Source organism: Ascaphus truei, chromosome 1 (assembly GCF_040206685.1).
Source record: "Ascaphus truei isolate aAscTru1 chromosome 1, aAscTru1.hap1, whole genome shotgun sequence".
NCBI lineage: Eukaryota > Metazoa > Chordata > Amphibia > Anura > Ascaphidae > Ascaphus > Ascaphus truei.
The window spans coordinates 370,531,378-370,552,582 of record NC_134483.1 but is presented as its reverse complement, the minus strand read 5'-3'; the positions used below and the strand labels follow the sequence as shown (position 1 = coordinate 370,552,582).

Below are 21,205 nucleotides of genomic sequence, written 5' to 3'. Positions count from 1 at the left end.
CGCTGACCGTTTCACCATTCTTTTTTTTTTACGCCTAAAAAGAGAAGATTTTGCCTGATTAGTGGCCTTGGGCGGTCATTTTGCCCATGTCTAGTTATGTTGTCAATGGTTTCTTAACCTAGCAGGTAACTATTAATAAAGAAATAAAAAATTGCGTTAACGCAGTATTAAATAATGCTTATAATACCAAGAAGTTTCAACCAATAGAAATTTGCATTAATCAACACTAGCAATGCAATAAATATGGTTGTGTAATAATATTTCTTAGAAACCCCTATGACATGAAACAAAGAAGTCCAGAGCAACATCCAATGTGACAAAAATACACAGTGAAATACCTATATAGAGTATCTCTTGAAAAAAGAGTAATTTGGTTAACCCTTTGGCCAAAGCGTATAAGCCTGCGAGCCACTTTCAAGGCATGACCATAATATTGCACTAACTGATTAAAATCCTTATTTACCTCTATAATTAGAGGAAGGATGGTCCTGACATTGAACCTGTCGAAACCGGCTACATGAAAAGTATTTTCTGGACCACTCCCTTTTTTCAAGAGATGTATGTATTATTTCAGTGTGTATTTGTCACATTGGATGTTGCTCTGGACATCTTTGTTTCTTGTGTTATATAATTAGCCACGCCCAGTAGCACTCCCTTTGACATGTATGTGTATATATATATATGTATATGTATATGTATATATATATATATATATATTGTGGTAATTTGGGGGGGGGGGGTGGGGTTCTGAGAGCTTGTTGGGTATCTGTGTGTTTGTTTAAACCCCTATGGCACAAAAATAATTTTGCCCCTTTGATGCCTGAGGCTATCATTGCATTGTACAGGAGCATCTGGCCACTTAGGCTACTAAGAGATTACGTCATTAATATAGTCTACAATCGTAATATTGTGTATTTTTGTATCACCTATTCTAGGTTGCCTAGACTTATCTTGCTTGTATACATATAGTGGCCATTATACTGTATGCTGTATATAGGCAAGATAGGTGGTAAAAATATTCAGTATTTTGTTTGCTAGGCTAATAGCGCCTGAAATTGGAGTTTTATTCAATTGGTATAAATAAGGGATTAGCTAATTTGCATACTCATTTTATATGCAGCCATTAAAAATAACGCTGACATATCACTGTGGTAAATGCATTTTATCGCTGCTTAACACTTGTAATATGTATTATTATACATGTATGTACATGTAGCCATGCATAATAATGACTGCAGACATCTTCCCTGTTGGCAGTAAGCCCTGGTAAGTACAGGCCTGCCAACAGTAGTTATGGAGGTTTTCCCTCACACCCTGGTGAGGTGCCCTGTGTATGGAAGGGAGTGGCTGTATGCTCCGAGTCCCTGGATAGTGACATCAGAGATGCGCCTGCCCCCTGAGGTATAAAGGGCACAACACTGTCAGTTAGTGTTGTTGACAAGCAGTTGTGTGAAGTAGCTGATAAAGTGTATGCTCCTGCATAAGGGATTGTAGGAACACTTTTGTGACCCTAGTGCAGTAACTAGCGGTACAGGTTGACCAATCAAGTCTGTCTAAGCCACACTGTGTCCAGGGACCTGGCACAGGGGTGATCTCTCAAGGAGAAGAGGGAATCCCACTTCAATACGGGAGGGCATACCTGGCAAAGGGACAGCACGAAGAGATGTGCGGCTAGAGCCGGCAGCTGCATGGGGCAGTCTGCTACATCCCAAACTACAATAAAGATGGCCTTGTTAATGAAAACCCCACTGTGTGAGTGTGAGATTACTCTACAGTGGCAGTCACCACCGAGAAGGAGTTCCTCACCAGGACCATCTCCCTGCGGAAGCATAGATCCTGATGAGGTGGAGGCGCTGCACATGATGTAAGTTGGACTCGCACCCACTACCTCAGCTACCTGTCCTGATGACATCCCCTAATACCATTAAGCGGGAGACTCAGGAGTCCTGTTACTTGCAGGTGCACCACCATACACGATCACGTAATGGGGACCGGTTAGACCACACGGGCCAATGTGAGATTGGGTGGGTCAACAAGGGGGGTCCACCCGTTACATTTGGAGGCGCTGCTGAGATACCTGTTAACAGGACAGGCTTTTGCTAGGCACACAATAGGAAACAGGGAGAGTGTCTGCTGCCACTTTGTGCTGCGTGGGACGGAACCAGGGGTAGTCAGGGAGCTGCTGGAGCTGCAGGCCGCAAAGACGCCTTGGGATCCTGCTAGGGGTTAGTAGATCTGGAGCAGGGGGCTATTGCTGTTCTAGTCACCTTGAGGTAGCGCTAGCGGGGGACGCCTGAAGGGGTAAACTGGTAACTTAGGGCAGGAATTCTGGAAGGGTCCGCACTAGGCTAGCCAACAGTAGGTAGATGCCCAAAGTACTGCATGGAAGAGCCAGAGTACTCTAGTCTCCATTCCAGATCACTTGACCATGGAGCACAGACTGGAGGAAAGCGTTACAGTAGACACAGAAAGAGTGAGCCTAGCCTGAGGTAGTGCAAACACGAGTCGGATCTACGTTAGGTACACAAGGTGGTGCACAAGGCATGTTTATTTTACTGATGTGGTAGCTGCCCCGCAGAGCGGAGCTCCATGTACAATAATCCAGTATACAGTGATCGAGAAAGAACCGTCAGAATGGAGGATCTGCAAAGAGCAGAAGGTCCAGGATGCCGGGCAGAGAGAACCGCAGGAATGGAGGATCTGCAAAGAGCAGAAGGTCCAGGATGGCGGACAGAGGAAGAACACGCATATGACCTGTGCGTGGAAGAAGAACAAGCTACAGAAGAGACTTTTGTGAGCCTGTTGTGGAATGGCGTGGAAGCCGTGGCTGCGCCGTGTTTGTCCTGTCTGTTCTCGGGAAAGTACCCTCGAGACTAGTGAGGACGACAGTGTTGCTAGATGGGAGGAACGAAATGGACTTTGTTATAAATCAATATACAAACAGCAGACGCTACCTCAAATGTGAAGAAAGACAATACGAACCAAGATGGCGGTTCCCGGGACACCGCGTGGGCCAGCTGCAGAAAGTCTTGCAACTTTGCAGTTTGCTAATTGTTGGCCAGGATTGGCGCCAATGAGAAAACCCCACCCTGTTGGGGAGTTTGGCGCGAAAGCTGGAGCCGCGCCCTCATGGACTATGACTCACTCTGCACCTGTGCTGGGTCAGCCTACAAGTCTATGAGACATCCCCCTAGTTTCAACCAGGGGGAGTGGTTTGCAGTTCCACCGGATGCCGATGGAGAAAGTAGGAGGAGGGGTTGCCAAACCAGCCCCAGCCCTCCAGTTGCGAAGAGCCATTGACCAGTACAGACCTCTGAAACGAGTGACTCCGCTGGTGAATATGGCTGAAGTTTCTGAGAAAATGGAACAGAGTCCCTTGATCTCTACACATCCCTACTCGGCTCCAGGAGGCTTCCTGATCATCCGTGTAGAGGGAGTGGAAACTGTGGGGTGTTTTTGCCTGCAGTGCAGACTGCCGGGCGGAGCCGTGGGCAGCGAAGCTCGATGCCCTCATTGTGGACTGCAGTATATGTGGCCCATGACAACTTTTGTGCCAGTACAAGCCGTGGGAGTGAAAGGAAATGTCCCGATGTCGGCAGCGGAGCTTCCGGGAGCACTATGGAGTGAGAGTGCAGGTCCCGCGGAGCAGGAATCGGGTCTGGTTCTCAAGACGGAGAAAACCAGCCATCGGAGGGTGACCGAAGAGGAGCCCATCGGCGGTCTCCTACTGGGATGCCCCGCCCGAACTGCAAGTTGGAGTCCTCGGACGAGGAGTGTGCAAGATTGTCTGATGCACAGGACTTATTGTCAGGGCACCATACAAGTGGTACACCTTGGCGAGATGCTATCCCTGGTGGTGTGGAGACACGGAGTCGAGTGTCTCCAGTACCGCGACAACCCGATCGCCGGAGTCCCACTGCTGTGGTGACTAGCGGGTCGGAAGGAGGTCGATCCACCCCGACACTGCGAAGTAGTAGGCTAGTACCGTGCTCGTCGCAGACCCAGGGGGTGGAGGTAAAGGAGGAGCGGGTCCGGGGCCAGACTGGATCGCGTGGCAGACTGGCGTTGCCGGATGTCCTCGTGGAGGAGGAGGTCCCGATTGGGGACCCAACCCAGGATGGCGTCGAAGCACGTGCGTGCACGGAGGAGATTCCAGACGACCAGAGCGGCATCGAGTGGGAGATGATCGCGCCTCTGCGGTAGAGCAGCGGAAGTCGATCCCCTACTGCCAGAAGGAGCAGGCGTTCGAGTCGGAGAGCAAGAAGCCCAGCTGCCGGAGAAAAGAAAGGACTGTGTGGCGGAATCGAGTCAGGTATTGCCGGGGAGCAGGTCGTAACCCTGCCAATACCTACAGTCCGGCCCCGTCCCCCAACTCCGTCCACTCCCAAAGTTAACCCCAAGGCCCTAGTTAAAGCTCCTGTCCCCGTCACTTTTTCATTTGGGTCCACTTCTAGCCTAGGGATGTCAGGGGATTCCCAGGGTCCTGCCGAGGATCGGACTGAAAGCCTGGACTGGGGAACTTCGGATGATTGATCGGAGGGTGGAGGGAGGATTTCACGCCAAGGGTCGGTACCTAGTGATTGTCCTAGTGTGATAAGCATTACGGGTGGGAACAAATCACAGCACCGGGGAAAGGTTACGCCTTCTGAAGGTACTTCGGGGGTATCTTCGGGTGGGCCTGAAGAGGAAGAGCCACTAGAATCCGGACAGGAAGAAGTACGGGAGACTAGATGGTGGGCGCCCCTATACGAGGGGTATGTAGCGTGGATAGATCGCACCCGCTTCATTTTAGAAGGGGATGGGATAGTTGACCATTGGTGGGCTCCCGGGGAGTTCAGTGATGAGGCGTACCTCCAAGAGTTGAGAGTGAGGTGGAACCGAATTAAAGGGGGGTTTATTAGGCCCAAAGGTTCGGAAGGATTAGAGGGTCCCGTGGAATCAGACGAGCCCTTATCCTGGGTGTTGCCGGGGAGGGCGGGACAAGCTAAATTGACCCGGACCTGTCGGGCTGAGCGAGCTGTTGCGGCTAAATATAAGAGGTCTCATGGGCTTGAGTACCCTTATGTTCCCGAACCTCTTATTAGAGAGATAGAGGAGAATCTGGAGAGATGGCTCCGGACTGACATAGAATATTATATTGTCAATAAGGGAGGTGCCATTAAGGGAATGCAGGATGAACAGAGGGTTTCCCAACTAATGAGGGTTTGGAATATCGGGCGCAGTATCTACATGCATAAAGTAGTGTACTGTAATGAACGAGGCCTGCCCCGGGAATATAGTGTGACAGTCACCGATGCAGCGGGACGGGAGGTGAAGAAACCAGACCCTCGACACTATTATAAGGTCCCGAGAGAGAGTGGTCTGCCTTTTCTTTAGCGCTCCCTGCTGGTCAGTGAGCGAAATGTTCTTGCATTATTATGAAAATGTGATAATGTTTGAAGTGTTATTTGTGTGTTCTTTTGCAGTGTTTCCTGGCGCAAGGTACACCAAATTTAGGTCCCAGCCGGGACGGTGGGGATTCACCAGGGGGAGTATGTAGCCATGCATAATAATGACTGCAGACATCTTCCCTGTTGGCAGTAAGCCCTGGTAAGTACAGGCCTGCCAACAGTAGTTATGGAGGTTTTCCCTCACACCCTGGTGAGGTGCCCTGTGTATGGAAGGGAGTGGCTGTATGCTCTGAGTCCCTGGATGTGACATCAGAGATGCGCCTGCCCCCTGAGGTATAAAGGGCACAACACTGTCAGTTAGTTTTGTTGACAAGCAGTTGTGTGAAGTAGCTGATAAAGTGTATGCTCCTGCATAAGGGATTGTAGGAACACTTTTGTGACCCTAGTGCAGTAACTAGCGGTACAGGTTGACCAATCAAGTCTGTCTAAGCCACACTGTGTAAGGTAATAAGGGAGCCCCTGCTGCTGCCTCATAGAAAATGAACGGTGAACGGTGCTCTGGGTATACACTGAATAGGTAGAAAGGGTAGAAAAGAACCCAGTGTAGCACTCAAGTTCACCCTCTGGTGATTAGTGTATGATTTAAAATATAAACTTTATTTAATACAACACATATATAAAATTATGGGTGTTAAAATGACGTACTAGAGGTCGTAGGATCGTAATACTGACAGCCATAGGGCTCGCGATCAATATAATAGACGTCTCCTGTTGTGTATCAATATCACACAGGAAACTAAATCCTGATAAAAAACCTCAGTGAGGGTGAAAGGTAGGGTTAACTCGACAATGTACTACATCACCAGGTCACACTAGGCAGTATATGCATAAACCATATGTGGTAATGTTGTGACTGGTGGTGACTGGTGTACTGAAACAAATATATTGTGCACCAGTAGGTCTCAATGTGCAGTCTGAAAAACCTTCCTCACTGGTTATGGATGTGCGCCCAGTGCTGTGTGGAGCTGATCACAGGTAGACCCCAGAGGTTCACAATATAGGCATACAGTACCCTATATTGACCTCTGCAACACTGTCACAAATGGTGATAGTTGATAATGTGCTTAGAGTGTAATGGTGGGCACCCTAATGTGATCAGCTGTGCACATGGATTAACACTGCATGTGAGGAGGCGGAGGCTGTATATAATAATGATAGTAGCTTACCATCTGGAATCAGGTTTATTGCAATATTTAAATGGTAATACATTTTAGAATATAAATTGTGTTGCCTAGTAAGTAAACCCAATTAATTCTTGCCCAATAAATTCTTACCTTCATCTCTTTAGATAAAATACCCATAATTGTGTACAATGACTTAAGTGTCAAGTGCAAGTTACATCAAAACAGTACAAACTTGATTTAAGTTGTTACTATTTTTAATGAAACGACTTTGGAAATATTGTACATTTCCACAACACAACATTTTTTGGGAGCCACAGTAAAATATGTAGGATCACAGCTACTCTCTCGAATGTCGACATTCCCAGCTTCTTTTACATGGCAAATAGGATCAGGAAAGCAACCATCAAACAAAACAGACCCATGGCTTCAGACAGGGCAAATCCCAGGATAGCGTATGAGAACCGCTGCTGCTTCAGGGAAGGATTTCTTGCATAGCCAATGATGAGGCTGCCAAAAACTGTCCCAATACCAGCACCAGAGCCAGCCACACCGACTGTGCCAGCACCAATAAATTTGGCAGCAGTATCAATGTCCCTGCTGATCGCACTGGTCTGGAACCCCCTCAGTGCCACCTGAAAGATGTTGTTCTGGGCCCCGCTGAGAAGTGCAGCGTTTCCCTCTCCAGTCCTGACCTCTGGCCGAGACAACACTGATGCAGAAATTGGCCTGTACAGAACTCTGGACCCAGCATGGATCAGAGACGAACTTCGCACAGGCATACATGTTGCGTGAGGTTTTCTGTGTCCCTTAGATAGGAGTTGGGTTAGGAGTCTGTCTCAGCCCCTCGACAACAGAGGGAGAGGGAAACGCCGCACTTCTCAGCGGGGCCCAGAACAACATCTTTCAGGTGGCACTGAGGGGGTTCCAGACCAGTGCGATCAGCAGGGACATTGATACTGCTGCCAAATTTATTGGTGCTGCCACAGTCGGTGTGGCTGGCTCTGGTGCTGGTATTGGGACAGTTTTTGGCAGCCTCATCATTGGCTATGCAAGAAATCCTTCCCTGAAGCAGCAGCGGTTCTCATACGCTATCCTGGGATTTGCCCTGTCTGAAGCCATGGGTCTGTATTGTTTGATGGTTGCTTTACTGATCCTATTTGCCATGTAAAAGAAGCTGGGAATGTCGACATTCGAGAGAGTAGCTGTGATCCTACATATTTTACTGTGGCTCCCAAAAAATGTTGTGTTGTGGAAATCTACTATATATTTCTGAAATGACTGTATGTTTGTCTGCATGGCCTGTGTCCCTAGGGGAAATCTCATTGGTCCCTTGGGCCGCCCGCCCCCGCACGCCTCATTGGCCTGAGGCGGAGTGACGACACACACAGACACACACAGACACACTGCTCATCTCCCGATTTCTTACCCGCCGGTCCCGTGTCTCCCGCGCTTCCCCCCCCACCCCGGGCGCCGCTACAGTCAGCGGGGGAACGAGCACCCGGGACACCCCCCACGGCTCTCAAGCCCCCGCGCTCTCCTCCCCGGGATGCCATGTGCGCACCTCCTCCTCTCCCCGTGTCAGGTCCCCCCCGGTGCTCCGCTCCCCCCCTCCCCGGTGCTCCGCTCCCCCCCTCCTCGGTGCTCCGCTCCCCCCTCCCCGGTGCTCCACTCCCCACCTCCCCGGTGCTCCACTCCCCACTCACCTCCGCTCCCGCTCCACTCACCTCCGCTCTACTCACCTCCGCTCCCGCTCCACTCACCTCCGCTCCACTCCCCCCCGCTCCCGCTCCACTCACCTCCGCTCCACTCGCCTCCGCTCCCGCTCCACTCCCCCCCCCCCGGCGCAGGGACAGGCAGTGGGCGGGCAGCCTGCCGCTGCCACGCGGCACCTAAGATGGCGGCGCACAGAAGGACCCCCCTCCTCCCCGCGGAGTAACTAAGATGGCGGCGGCCGGTGAAGTGACGTGTGTGTGTGTGTCTCACTGTGTCTGTGTGTCTCACTGTGTGTGTGTGTGTGTGACACTGTGTGTGGGACACTGTGTGTGTGTGTGTGTGTGTGTGTGTGACACAGTGTGACACTGTGTGTGTGAGCGACACTGTGTGTGTCTGTAGGGTGGGGACCGGAGCTACACATGGGGGGGGGATACATGGGGGGGGGGGATACAGGGGGAGTGGAGAGGAGGGACCCGTAAATTTAAAGCAAACCAACCACCCTCCTGTCCACTGTCCCCCCCCTCCTGTCCACTCTCACCCCCCCCTCCTGTCCACTGTCACCCCCCCCTCCTGTCCACTGTCACCCCCCCTCCTGTCCACTGTCCCCCCCCCCATCCACTGCCCCCCCCCGTCCACTGTCCCCCCCCCCGTCCACTGTCCCCCCCCGTCCACTGTCCCCCCCCCCTCCTGTCCACTGTCCCCCCCCCCGTCCACTGTCCCCTCCCCCGTCCACTGTCCCCTCCCCCGTCCACTGTCCCCCCCCCCGTCCACTGTCCCCCCCCGTCCACTGTCCCCCCCCGTCCACTGTCTCCCCCCCCCTGTCCACTGTCCCCCCCTCCTGTCCACTCTTCCCCCCCCCCGTCCACTCTTCCCCCCCCCCGTCCACTCTTTCCCCCCCCTCCACTCTTTCCCCCCCCTCCACTCTTCCCCCCTCCCCCCCGTCCACTCTTCCCCCCCCCCCCTGTCCACTGTCACCCCCCCTCCTGTCCACCGTCACCCCCCGTCCTGTCCACCGTCACCCCCCCCCTCCTGTCCACCGTCACCCCCCCTCCTGTCCACCGTCACCCCCCTCCTGTCCACCCTTAACATGCCGGCGGGGGAGCAGAGCAGTGGCGGCCGCAGCGGGGCCGACTGTCCTCACTCCCCCCCCCCCTCCCCGTACCTCCCTGTCGCCTCCCCAAAGGTTCCTCTCCGCGTGAGGTGGGGGGGATGCCTAACCGCTATCTTCATGCCGCCTGAGGTGTGGGGGATGCCGGGACGCTAACTATTTGCATGCCGCTGCCACGTGAGTTATGGGGGGTGCGGGGGGGATGCCGGCCTGCCCTCTAGCTTCATGCCTCACCCACTCACTAACTCACTTACCCGCCCTCACTAACTCACCCACCCAATCACTAACTGACTAACTCACCCGCCCAGTCACTAACTCACCCAGTCACTAACTCACCCACCCACAGAGAGAGGGCAATGGGGAGCAGAGATAGGGGGAGCGGGACCATTCAATCCCGGGCAACGCTGGGTATATCAGCTAGTGTACAATATTTCCAAAGTCGTTTCATTAAAAATAGTAACAACTTAAATCAAGTTTGTACTGTTTTGATGTAACTTGCACTTGACACTTAAGTCATTGTACACAATTATGGGTATTTTATCTAAAGAGATGAAGGTAAGAATTTATTGGGCAAGAATTAATTGGGTTTACTTACTAGGCAACACAATTTATATTCTAAAATGTATTACCATTTAAATATTGCAATAAACCTGATTCCAGATGGTAAGCTACTATCATTATTATATACAGCCTCCACCTCCTCACATGCAGTGTTAATCCATGTGCACAGCTGATCACATTAGGGTGCCCACCATTACACTCTAAGCACATTATCAACTATCACCATTTGTGACAGTGTTGCAGAGGTCACTATAAGGTACTGTATGCCTATATTGTGAACCTCTGGGGTCTACCTGTGATCAGCTCCACACAGCACTGGGAGCACATCCATAACCAGTGAGGAAGGTTTTTCAGACTGCACATTGAAACCTACTGGTGCACAATATATTTGTTTCAGTACACCAGTCACCACCAGTCACAACATTACCACATATGGTTTATGCATATACTGCCTAGTGTGACCTGGTGATGTAGTACATTGTCGAGTTAACCCTACCTTTCACCCTCACTGAGGTTTTTATCAGGATTTAGTTTCCTGTGTGATATTGATACACAACAGGAGACGTCTATTATATTGATCGCGAGCCCTATGGCTGTCAGTATTACGATCCTACGACCTCTAGTACGTCATTTTAACAACCATAATTTTATATATGTGTTGTATTAAATAAAGTTTATATTTTAAATCATACACTAATCACCAGAGGGTGAACTTGAGTGCTACACTGGGTTCTTTTCTACCCTTTCTACCTAAGCCACACTGTGTCCAGGGACCTGGCACAGTGGTGATCTCTCAAGGAGAAGAGGGAATCCCACTTCAATACGGGAGGGCGTACCTGGCAAAGGGACAGCACGAAGAGATGTGTGGCTAGAGCCGGCAGCTGCATGGGGCAGTCTGCTACATCCCAAACTACAATAAAGATGGCCTTGTTAACGATACCCCCACTGTGTGAGTGTGAGATTACTCTACAGTGGCAGTCACCACCGAGAAGGAGTTCCTCACCAGGACCATCTCCCTGCGGAAGCATAGATCCTGATGAGGTGGAGGCGCTGCACATGATGTAAGTTGGACTCGCACCCACTACCTCAGCTACCTGTCCTGATGACATCCCCTAATACCATCAAGCGGGAGACTCAGGAGTCCTGTTACTTGCAGGTGCACCACCATACACGATCACGTAATGGGGACCGGTTAGACCACACGGGCCAATGTGAGATTGGGTGGGTCAACAAGGGGGGTCCACCCGTTACATACAATATGTATGTATTATTGTATTTAGTGAATAGGATGATAAACTGGCGTTAAATACCAGTAACTTTTTTTTCCCCCCTTCATTTATCGTGTGTGTGTGTGTGTGTGTGTGTGTGTGTGTGTCAGAATGTGGAGTTCAGGTCTATAGAGTTGGTGTCATTTGCCCAAACCTGACTTTACTATCATGAGTTTACTGGTCCCAAATATTTGAGAAAATGATGACTCCCTTTAACAGGTAAGTGGATACGCACATTTGGGTACATTAATCTATGATGCATATTGGGAAGTAGAAAAATATTTCTTGAAACAAAATGGGAAAAAGATACAGGTATTGCATTAAAAAGAGGTTTTACAGCATGCATTTAATTAACCCATTATGGGGGTTATGTTTAAAGCAGTCTCTATTAGCACTATGCTCACTGAAGATAATTTTTATTTCTGTGTTAGTTCATTTGAAAACGTTTCACACAAGGTGACCAGCAGTCTCATTTTTAATTGAAAAAAATGTTTAATAAATTGAACTTCTGTTTAGTACTAAAGTGGAGAAAATGATGGCACAGTGGGTAAGACTTACTACAGTAGATATTAGTGTAATACATGCATTGTGTAACTGCTCTCCTAGATCTTGCTGTTGCTCCACTGACTGTTACATTTCAACAGAAATTTTTAGTTATTTATTTTATTTATAAAATGTTTTACCAGGAAGTAATACATTGAGAGTTACCTCGTTTTCAAGTATGTCCTGGGCATGGTTAAATACATGGTTACAAATACAGTTACATAAATGAACAGGGTATACATTATATACAATACATTGCATGCACAGCTACAGGAGATGTATATTATAGGCGTATGTAACAGTTACAGACCAGATTAAAATGTGAGACGGCCTTAGTTTTGAAAGAACTTAAACTGGTGGTGGCTGTGAGAGTCTCCGGTAGACTGTTCCAGTTTTGGGGTGCACGGTAAGAGGGGGAGCGGCCGGATACTTTGTTGAGCCTTGGGACCATGAACAGTCTTTCTGAGTCAGATCTCAGATAAGTGCTGCATGTGGTAGGGGTGATGAGCTTGTTCAGATAGGCGGGTAGCTTGCCCAGAAAGTATTTGAAGGCAAGACAGGAAAGGTGAACTTTGCGCCTAGACTCGAGTGATGACCAATCTAGTTCTTTGAGCATTTTGCAGTGATGTGTGTTGCAATTGCATTGGAGAACGAAACGACAAATTGAATTGTAGAGGGTGTCAAGTTTGCCAAGGTGGTTTTGGAGTGCCGAGCCATATACCATGTCTCCATAGTCGATAATTGGCATTAGCATCTGCTGTGCGATACGCTTTCTGACCAGCAGGCTTAAGGAAGGATTTGTTCCTATAAAGCAGCGGTGCGCAAACTGTGGGGCGCGACCCCCAGGGGGGGCGCGAGACTGCCGGCGGGGGGCGCGGGGTTTACAGAGGCCCCGCGCGCTTCCCGAAGGCACTTAAATTAAGTGCCGGGGGAGCTGCAGGGCCTCTGTAAACCTTTACTAACCTAAGCTCCGGCGGCTTCCTTCCTGCATCGCCATGGCAACGCGGCGTCAAAATGACGCTGCGAGGTCATGTGATGTCACGTTGCTATGGCAACGTGACGTCATTACGCCGGAGCGCGGGTAAGTTGGGGTTGGGGGGGGCGCGGGAGTGAGGAGACAGCCGGCAGGGGGGCGCAGGGAAAAAAGTTTGCGCCCCCCTGCTGTAAAGTACACCTAGTTTGGCATAGGTTTTGGATGTCAGGGTATCAATGTGCATTCCGAATGTTAAGTGGGAGTCAAACCATATGCCCAGGTATTTAAAACTAGTAACAGGAGTTAGGGTGGTGTTAGCGTTGGTTCTGATCTATGAATGTACGTACCTTGAGACTGCAATGTTCAGGGACTAATGTTTTAACAACTTTTTTCAATTACACTTTAAACACACGAGCATATCAAGGCCAAACTAGTGCAATACTGGGGCAAAAACATTCCTGTAGATACAGTATATCAAATTAAAAATACTATTCATTTCAACAGTATATTTTTCTTTGGTACAATACATATGGTCCAGTTTAATGTGTCAGAACTAAACCTCTTTTACCTGATACATATGGGCCTCAGTTTAAGCGGCAGAGCCACAGCGCTCCATTAAATCAGGGCAAAAAACCTGACTACCTAAATGGGTAGAGCTCTGAAGTTTGCAGTGTGACAGGGGAGCTATCTGAGATAGTTCAATGCTAGAGCTGCTCCCTGGATATCAGAGGGTGTGGATTCTGATCCTGTTGGGACTGACACTAGTACCCCCTTCATCACAAGGGGCCTTAGGCTTGTCAGCATAGGTCATAAAAAAATCTTTTAGGAGGTGTGGGATCTGAGCCATTTAAATAGACTTCGCAGAATTCATTGGCGTATTTCCCAGGTATCTAAGGTGTGCTCCACCATGTTATTTGGAGGGAGTTCTGAGGGTTTATATATAGTGCTTCACACTCTACTAAAAGAGGTCTCTCACCCCCCCTCCCCCACCTCTCCTCAATATTTCAGTGTCTGGATGGGAGTAATGCCACCTTAAGGTATGATCTAAATACCATCAGGTTAAATCCCTGCGTTAACCTGAACAGCCTTTAGTGCATATGCGATGTTGGGGGGAGTGTCTTTTGTATATCATTAGCACTAACGAGCGTAAACAAAATAACCATGTTATTTAAGGAGTATCACTGGGTTTATGTTGTGTTATTTGCTTTAGTGCATAGGCGTATAATTAATCTAATGAAGCTTTCTGGATCTGCCCCATAGAGCTTAAAATACTGGTAACCCATGTGCTTTAAAGCTGCACGCCAAGCAATATCCTACGTGTGTATTTTTGTTAAATCAGTTCTGTACTATGAGAAAATACTTGCAGCATTTTTTTTTTTTTTTTTTAAACTGTGAATTACATTTTTAATCCATTATAATGTAACAAGCATTTTGGTTTCTATAGAAACAAAACATGTTTGTTACATTATAATACAGTAAAAATGTAATTCACAGTTGTATAAAAAAAAAAAAAAATCTACAAAGTCACATCCCCATGCTCTTCTGAAACAGACTGGCACACCAAAGACCTTTGCAGCTTTGGTCCTCTTCTGCTGCACTGACAGCCATTTAGTGAACCCCCAAGCTGAATCTTCGCCGATCAATTGGCAAATTAGCTAATTATTTATCATTGTATGGATTGTATTGATGCACATATTAAAGGGAAAACTATTTATTTATTTTTTTAAACAAAGCGGCAGCTTGGACGGCTGTTTTTAAGACTATATTGCTACCTGATAAACATCACTGCATGAAAACATAGTACACTTTCTCCTGCCATAATGTATGCTGCCTACAATTAGATCTTTCAGAGAAAAAGGGAAAAATATGATTTATTGCATTTCACTATTCGAACACTAAAATGGTTGTTTTAAGCATTCAGTACCTCTTGGGTTTCTAAAGGAAATCTCAGGGGTTGAGCCAGACATACCAAAAGGGCATGGGACTATGTCAGCACCAACTCTAAAAAAGGAATAGACAGCTAAGAGAAATTAGACAGCTAGTAAACGTATTCTTTGACAGACAGCTCTGTAATCCTTTCCCCACAGCAGAAATGTTTTACTACATCTCAGAGTTTCTCGTTACAGTGTTTTCTCGTGTTTTTTTAAGGATGGGAATAATCATCGCATTACCCCCTTTGCAGGAATTTTCTAGAAAAGATCTGCAACATGATCTGAGCTCATCCGCTACAACTAACTTTTATTCTGGTGTAGCCATATGTACACCAATTTTACACATCTCTTTCTCATGCTGGCAGTAAACCTGGTAAGTATGCAGGAATGCCAGTAGTTATCATGGAGGTTTGCCCTCACACCCTGGTGAGGTGTCATATGTCCCATAGGAAGTGACAACATGCTGGTGTCCACGGTTAGTGACATCAGATGTGCCTGTTCCTAGGTGATATAAGACACAGCACTGCCAAAAGTTAGTTCTGTTCAGTTCCTGTTGTTGGGCTGCCTCTGTTCAGTAAGAGGCACATGGAGGTCTGCAACATTGTTGCAGTAGTCTGATGCAGAGCTGTGAGTCTGGCAGCACAAGGAGACAGAGAAGCTGGTGAATCTCCCTTAGGGGAGAGGTGGAAGCAACTCCATTAGAAACGGAGGAACCTTTCAGAGGGAAGCAGCTGAACAATGGAGGGCTGATTACACCCCTTGTGGAGGGCAGCTGGCCCACCGTACTAATAAAGATGATCCTGACTAAAGACACTCTCGTGTGGAGTCATTGCACAGAGAGAAGCACCACAGAGGAGTTCCTCATCAGATTCATCCCCAAGCGGACGCCGGAATCCTGATGAGGTGGAGGCGCTGCACTGGATATAGGTAGGACTCAGCACACTACCTCAGCTGCCTGTCTGGGTTGGCAAATCCCCACACACCATCATGCGGGAGACTCAGGAGTCCTGTAGCCAACAGGTGCACCACCAGACACTACACCGTAATGGGGACTGGTTAGACCACAGGGGCCAATATGAGATTGGGGGGGTCAGACCGGTTCAGAAAACCTGTTACACTGGTTTAACATTTAAAGCCCTTTAAAGATCTTACATGGATGTATGTATTATTTGGCAACTACTAGGCAAAGTGGTTGTTATCAAAGCACAGAAGGTTTGGTAGCATATCACAGTGTAGTGGATGTACAGAGGCACACCAGTCTTAAGAGACAATATGGTACAGTAGTGTAGGTGGTGCAGAGATCCAGTAACAAAAAAACAAAGCAAGCACACAACACTCATCGTGAAAAATGTAATAAACTATGTTTATATATAAGGTGTTTCAAGGTTATGCGTACATCAAGGTAGATTAATCAAGCATAGAGCCACAGAGTGGCAGTTACCAGCGTCTGCAACCAGGAACCACCAGAGCTTCACTCTCCTTTCCACCTACAGGTAGGTGAAATACCAGATAATTGATGACTCTGCCACAGTCTCAATGTCCTGTAAATAGCGTCAATACGCTTAGTGGATCCTGGGGAGTGGTTGTCCTTTGCTCGCAAGTAGTACACAGGTTCCTCTGCAGACCTCACTGTGTTTCCCGATCAGTCAGGCAGCGTGACGGCGTGGTCCCGCGGGCCCTTCTGTGACGTCAGAGCGCCCGCTCTGCTTTGAGTAACAGTGTCTGCCAGTGATGATTCAGACCTCACTTGGCAACCACAGAGGCAGGCAACAGCGCGTCACATGCGCAGAAGAGGAAATCAACTCGGTGTTCAGCAAACCGTTTGACAACAATAAAATACACCTTGGAATATGAATAATAAAAATATATAGGTTGAATGGTATCTCTCCTACGCGGCGTTTCGTAGCTCAACAAGCCACTTCTTCAGGGAATAAAAGAAGAAGTGGCCTGTTGAGCTACGAAATGCCGCGTGGGAGAGATACCATTCAACCTATATATTTTTATTATTCATATTCCAAGGTGTATTTTATTGTAGTCAAACGGTTTGCTGAACACCGAGTTGATTTCCTCTTCTGCGCATGTGCCGCGCTGTTGCCTGCCTCTGTGGTTGCCAAGTGAGGTCTGAATCATTACTGGCAGACACTGTTACTCAAAGCAGAGCGGGCGCTCTGACGTCACAGAAGGGCACGCGTCACGCTGCCTGACTGATCGGGAAACACAGTGAGGTCTGCAGAGGAACCTGTGTACTACTTGCGAGCAAAGGACAACCACTCCCCAGGATCCACTAAACGCATTGACGCTATTAACAGGACATTGAGACTGTGGCAGAGTCATCAATTATCTGGCATTTCACCTACCTGTAGGTGGAAAGGAGAGTGAAGCTCTGGTGGTTCCTGGTTGCAGACGCTGGTAACTGCCACTCTGTGGCTCTATGCTTGATTAATCTACCTTGATGTACACATAACCTTGAAACACCTTATATATAAACATAGTTTATTACATTTTTCACGATGAGTGTTGTGCGCTTGCTTTGTTTTTTTGTTACTAGATTCTAGGGTCTTGGGCTACCCTTTACACAGCAGCAGACGCTCATCTACATTGATATATTTATTTACCTTTTCCACATGGTGGGGTGTGTTTTTTTGATTTAAATTGACATCACAATTAACACTTTGTATTAAGTATATATTTTAGTGCGCACTTATTTGTTTTTTCTATTGATGCAGAGATCCACCTGAAACTGCTGCTAAACTCACTGAGAAAATATACCATTAGGTATTCTCATTAGTCAGAAAGGTCTCAAACGGAGTACAATGTCACATTATCCTTAGTTGCACAACACAGAATGACTGGCTGGTCACTGGGGCAACTAAGGGGTTAATACATCAATATGTTGTACAATCTTAATAGTACTGTATACATGTGTTTTTAGCACCCATTGGTTAGACTTATCTTGCCTATATGTATATAGTCCTACTTTTTTTTACATTTATTTATTATTTTTTATAAATGGGCAAGATAGGCCTAACACCAGCCTGGGGTAGGCGATTAAAAAAAATATGAAATATTTTTTTGAGTTAGTCTGATGTCGGAGTTTAGTGACTAGCATGTGAATAAGGAGTAACCCAGTCATACGTAATTCGCATACCCAGTAATTAAAAATAACGCTGACATATCACAGCGGTAAAAAAGAAAAAACGGATCGCTACTTCAACGATTGCAATATAGCTTTAATAAGCGAGACGATAAATAATTTATTTATCGACCTCTAGTAAATCTAAGCCTTTGATGTTAAATAAGCTCTTTGTGGTGGGTCCTTTAGTGAGCAGATCAACAGCCTGGCTAAAAAAAACAAATCAACTCAATCGCCAGCGAAATGAAGGAGCAATATGTGACTGTGGGAAAATGATATCCAGCGCTCAAAGAAGCTGGAAACCTACCACAACCTGCAGTGAGAATACACTCTGTAACCCTACCTACTGAAGGTAAAAGACCCAAAGCCGAGACAGACCTTGGGCCAGTACAGAATGAGTGCCCACAGCCTGGAAAAAGAAATAGACAGACAGAACTGGAAGCCCTGTGAGATGAGACTATGCCAGCGATGTGAGGTAGGAGAGGTAGAAGATGAAACACACTTCCTGCTGTGCTGCACTCAAGACTCTGAAGTGAGGAGTGCCCACCTGGAGAAACTCACAGCTCTTATCCAGAACTTTAATAATATAGAAGAGAACCAAAAAGTAGAGATCCTCCTGGGAGAAGATGAAACCACAGCAGAACTGGCTGCACACTATATCAGCACCTGTCACAGGCTGAGACGCACATTAACCCCCACATCTGTGTGTAACTGTTACCCATGTAATGTGCAATAATTATACCCTACCCCGTGTTATTCATGTACTGTGTAACCATTATAGCCTACCCCATGTTATTCATGTACTGTATAATCATACCCTACCCCCTGGTATTCATGTACTGTGTAACCATTATAGCCTACCCCATGTTATTCATGTACTGTATAATCATACCCTACCCCCTGGTATTCATGTACTGTGTAACCATTATACCATATGTTATTCATGCTTTGGCAATACGGAAATGTTTTCGTCATGCCAATAAAACTGATTTGATTTGTGTATGTCTTTGGGATGGAAGAGGTATCTGTTTTTGGGGGGATGGTGTGTGTGTGTGTGTGTGTGTGTGTGTGTGTGTGTGTGTTGAGAAGGAGGCCTGTGACAGAATGTAAAGTTATTATGCTCAGGTATATGGCATTATTAAGCAATATGTCAAAACCTGTATCTACTATTTATAAGCTTACTGGTCCCAAATATTTGATAACATTGTAACTCCCTAAAAGAGGCTCCAGTATAAGTGGTTACACCTTGACTCCCACTGTACCCTGTGTTTCTCCAATAAAGGATGATGTGAACGGGTACTCTGTTGGAGACTCTTCTAACGTGTGACTTCCTACTGGTATATATATCTCAGCATATCACAATGTATGAGAATATCTCACAAATGGGGAATATGAATCAAGCACAGCAATTGAATCAAATTTAAACAATTGCTCCAAAGCGGGTGCAAATTCCTCATTTTGACTCTGATGACTTATACGCTGTGCGCAATGCATCAAGATTCTTCGCTTAAGTTTTGTTCCACTTGCATCAGGTTGAGTGGTTTTATAGCAGCAATAGTATAATGGAACAATAGTATTATGAGAGCTATCAATGTTTGTCTGAATTTATGCAACCCTGCTCCATTATTCAATCTGCCAGGTCTAAGGCCGCGTCAATGCTGAGCGCGGGCGCTCACTCGCGCGGCACAATCAAACACATTGAGGTCTATGGGAACATCCCCAGTGTGTGCTTGCATGTGAGCGTCAATGCGGCTTTTTTTTTTTTGAGACAAGGTTTTTTGTCTTTGTCTCGTGACGAGCAGGTCACGTGAGCAGTTCACCCAATGAGGGCGAACCAGCTCCGTGACATCATCGGCCACGCCTCCGAGATGTCTCCCCATTACGAGGATCTGTAGTCCATAGATTGCTCGGCTGACGCATGCGCGCGAGGCCATGTGCTTCGTCATGCGCCTGCACCATGGACTCAGCCTAAGGTGGCAAGGATGCAAAAAGCTAAAATAATAGGTTTCATGAATATAGACCAAGAGAATATTAATGTCAATTAAAACTTTTTAGCTCTGTAATTCCCAATAAATATTACACTACAACACATCGGGTGATCTTTAAAAAAAAAAAAAAAAAAAAAGAGGGTAGCAAATGTTGAATCAGCAAAGTTTCTTATTTTTCCATTCATAAGTCCGTCATACTAAACTTTTGCAACAGTGTTTACATTGTACCAATAAAACTTCTACCTTCATCCAGAGATACTGCCCAAAAGGTACATATTTAAGAAATTAAACGCTATAAGACGTGCTGGAAGATGTGTTACTGCCCCGTTCAAGTGAATGGGTTGTAAAGGGTTATATTTACTAAACCTGGCTGGAAAGAGGGGGGTAGCACTGTTCAGTAAATATGGCTCAAAATATGGTGGACCCTTCTATCACTCTCTAATTTCCCCTTATTCCTTTATTGGGAATAGAGTACTGCTCGTTTCTAATTACACACGAAAATAGATATTATGTGGAGCCCTTTACATGGTGTTTCCACTGCCATTCATGCCTCTTTTATTATAATGTCAGATGTACAGTATGAAATAAGCAGAAATGTGCACACATGGTTAACTGAAACAGTGCGAGCCTCCTTATGGCATCTAGTTAAATGCTTGGCATTCTTCTTCAAACTCATTTATATGCAGTCCACATAATTTTTTTTTTAAATCTTCTAAAACTAGAGCGAGTCCAATCTTTTTTTGTTCTGGTTTGATAAACTTTCATTGATTGGAACTTCAGCCCTGCAAAAGCGCTACAAATTATTCTTGAAGACATCGCATTCCTGGAGTGCTTGCTGGCTGCTAGAGGAGACGGCATTTCTGCTATTCATTGTCACAATGTAACATAGCCAGTGGTGGTACCCATGAATGGAGCCTACAGAACTAGACACTGCTCTGATTCATCGCAGAATATCAAGATGATTTCTAGCATGTGTTTGCATGGGGGCTTCTAATGACAGTACTGTATGGCTGCAGCAATAAAGTACGGTGTGGTACCCCACATCTTTAGCTTGGTGAATCTCAGCCTAAATCTGCAACACAGACCAGTTTGGAGCTAAAATAACCAGTGACAATAATATTTTCTTTTGTTGTTTTTTTTTAATTAATAAACATAATTATAGGTTTTAATTGATTATTACTTGTTATTTATCTTATTGAAGATTCCATTATTGCACCTAGATTGTGTTATTAATTTATTTGTTCAGTAAATTGGCTGAAATGTCTATAGTTTTAGAAACATTTATTGGATGTATGGTTAGAAGTACTGGGACAAAGTTTCAGAAATGAATAATGGATGTAATTGATATGAAGTACTCATGATGTTAGGACATTACTTAATTAGACAGGCGAGAGGTGTACATTTGCTATCAGT

The 21,205-nt window shown here is 46.7% G+C and overlaps 2 protein-coding genes and 1 pseudogene across 20 annotated transcripts in view; 1 reads left to right on the top strand and 2 right to left on the bottom strand.

Annotated features, from left to right (window-relative positions):
- The window catches only part of SORBS2 (sorbin and SH3 domain containing 2), a 293,997-nt gene that overhangs the window by 167,256 nt on the left and 105,536 nt on the right, over positions 1-21,205 (bottom strand). The gene's annotated exons all lie outside the window — the stretch shown is intronic.
- LOC142500581 (ATP synthase F(0) complex subunit C3, mitochondrial pseudogene) lies at positions 6,811-7,435 on the bottom strand (annotated as a pseudogene).
- LOC142499592 (ATP synthase F(0) complex subunit C3, mitochondrial-like) lies at positions 7,356-7,833 on the top strand. The gene is made up of 2 exons (XM_075609201.1): positions 7,356-7,362; positions 7,429-7,833. The coding sequence occupies exons 1-2, from the start codon at positions 7,356-7,358 to the stop codon at positions 7,740-7,742; spliced, it is 321 nt and encodes a 106-aa protein (XP_075465316.1). The 3' UTR covers positions 7,743-7,833.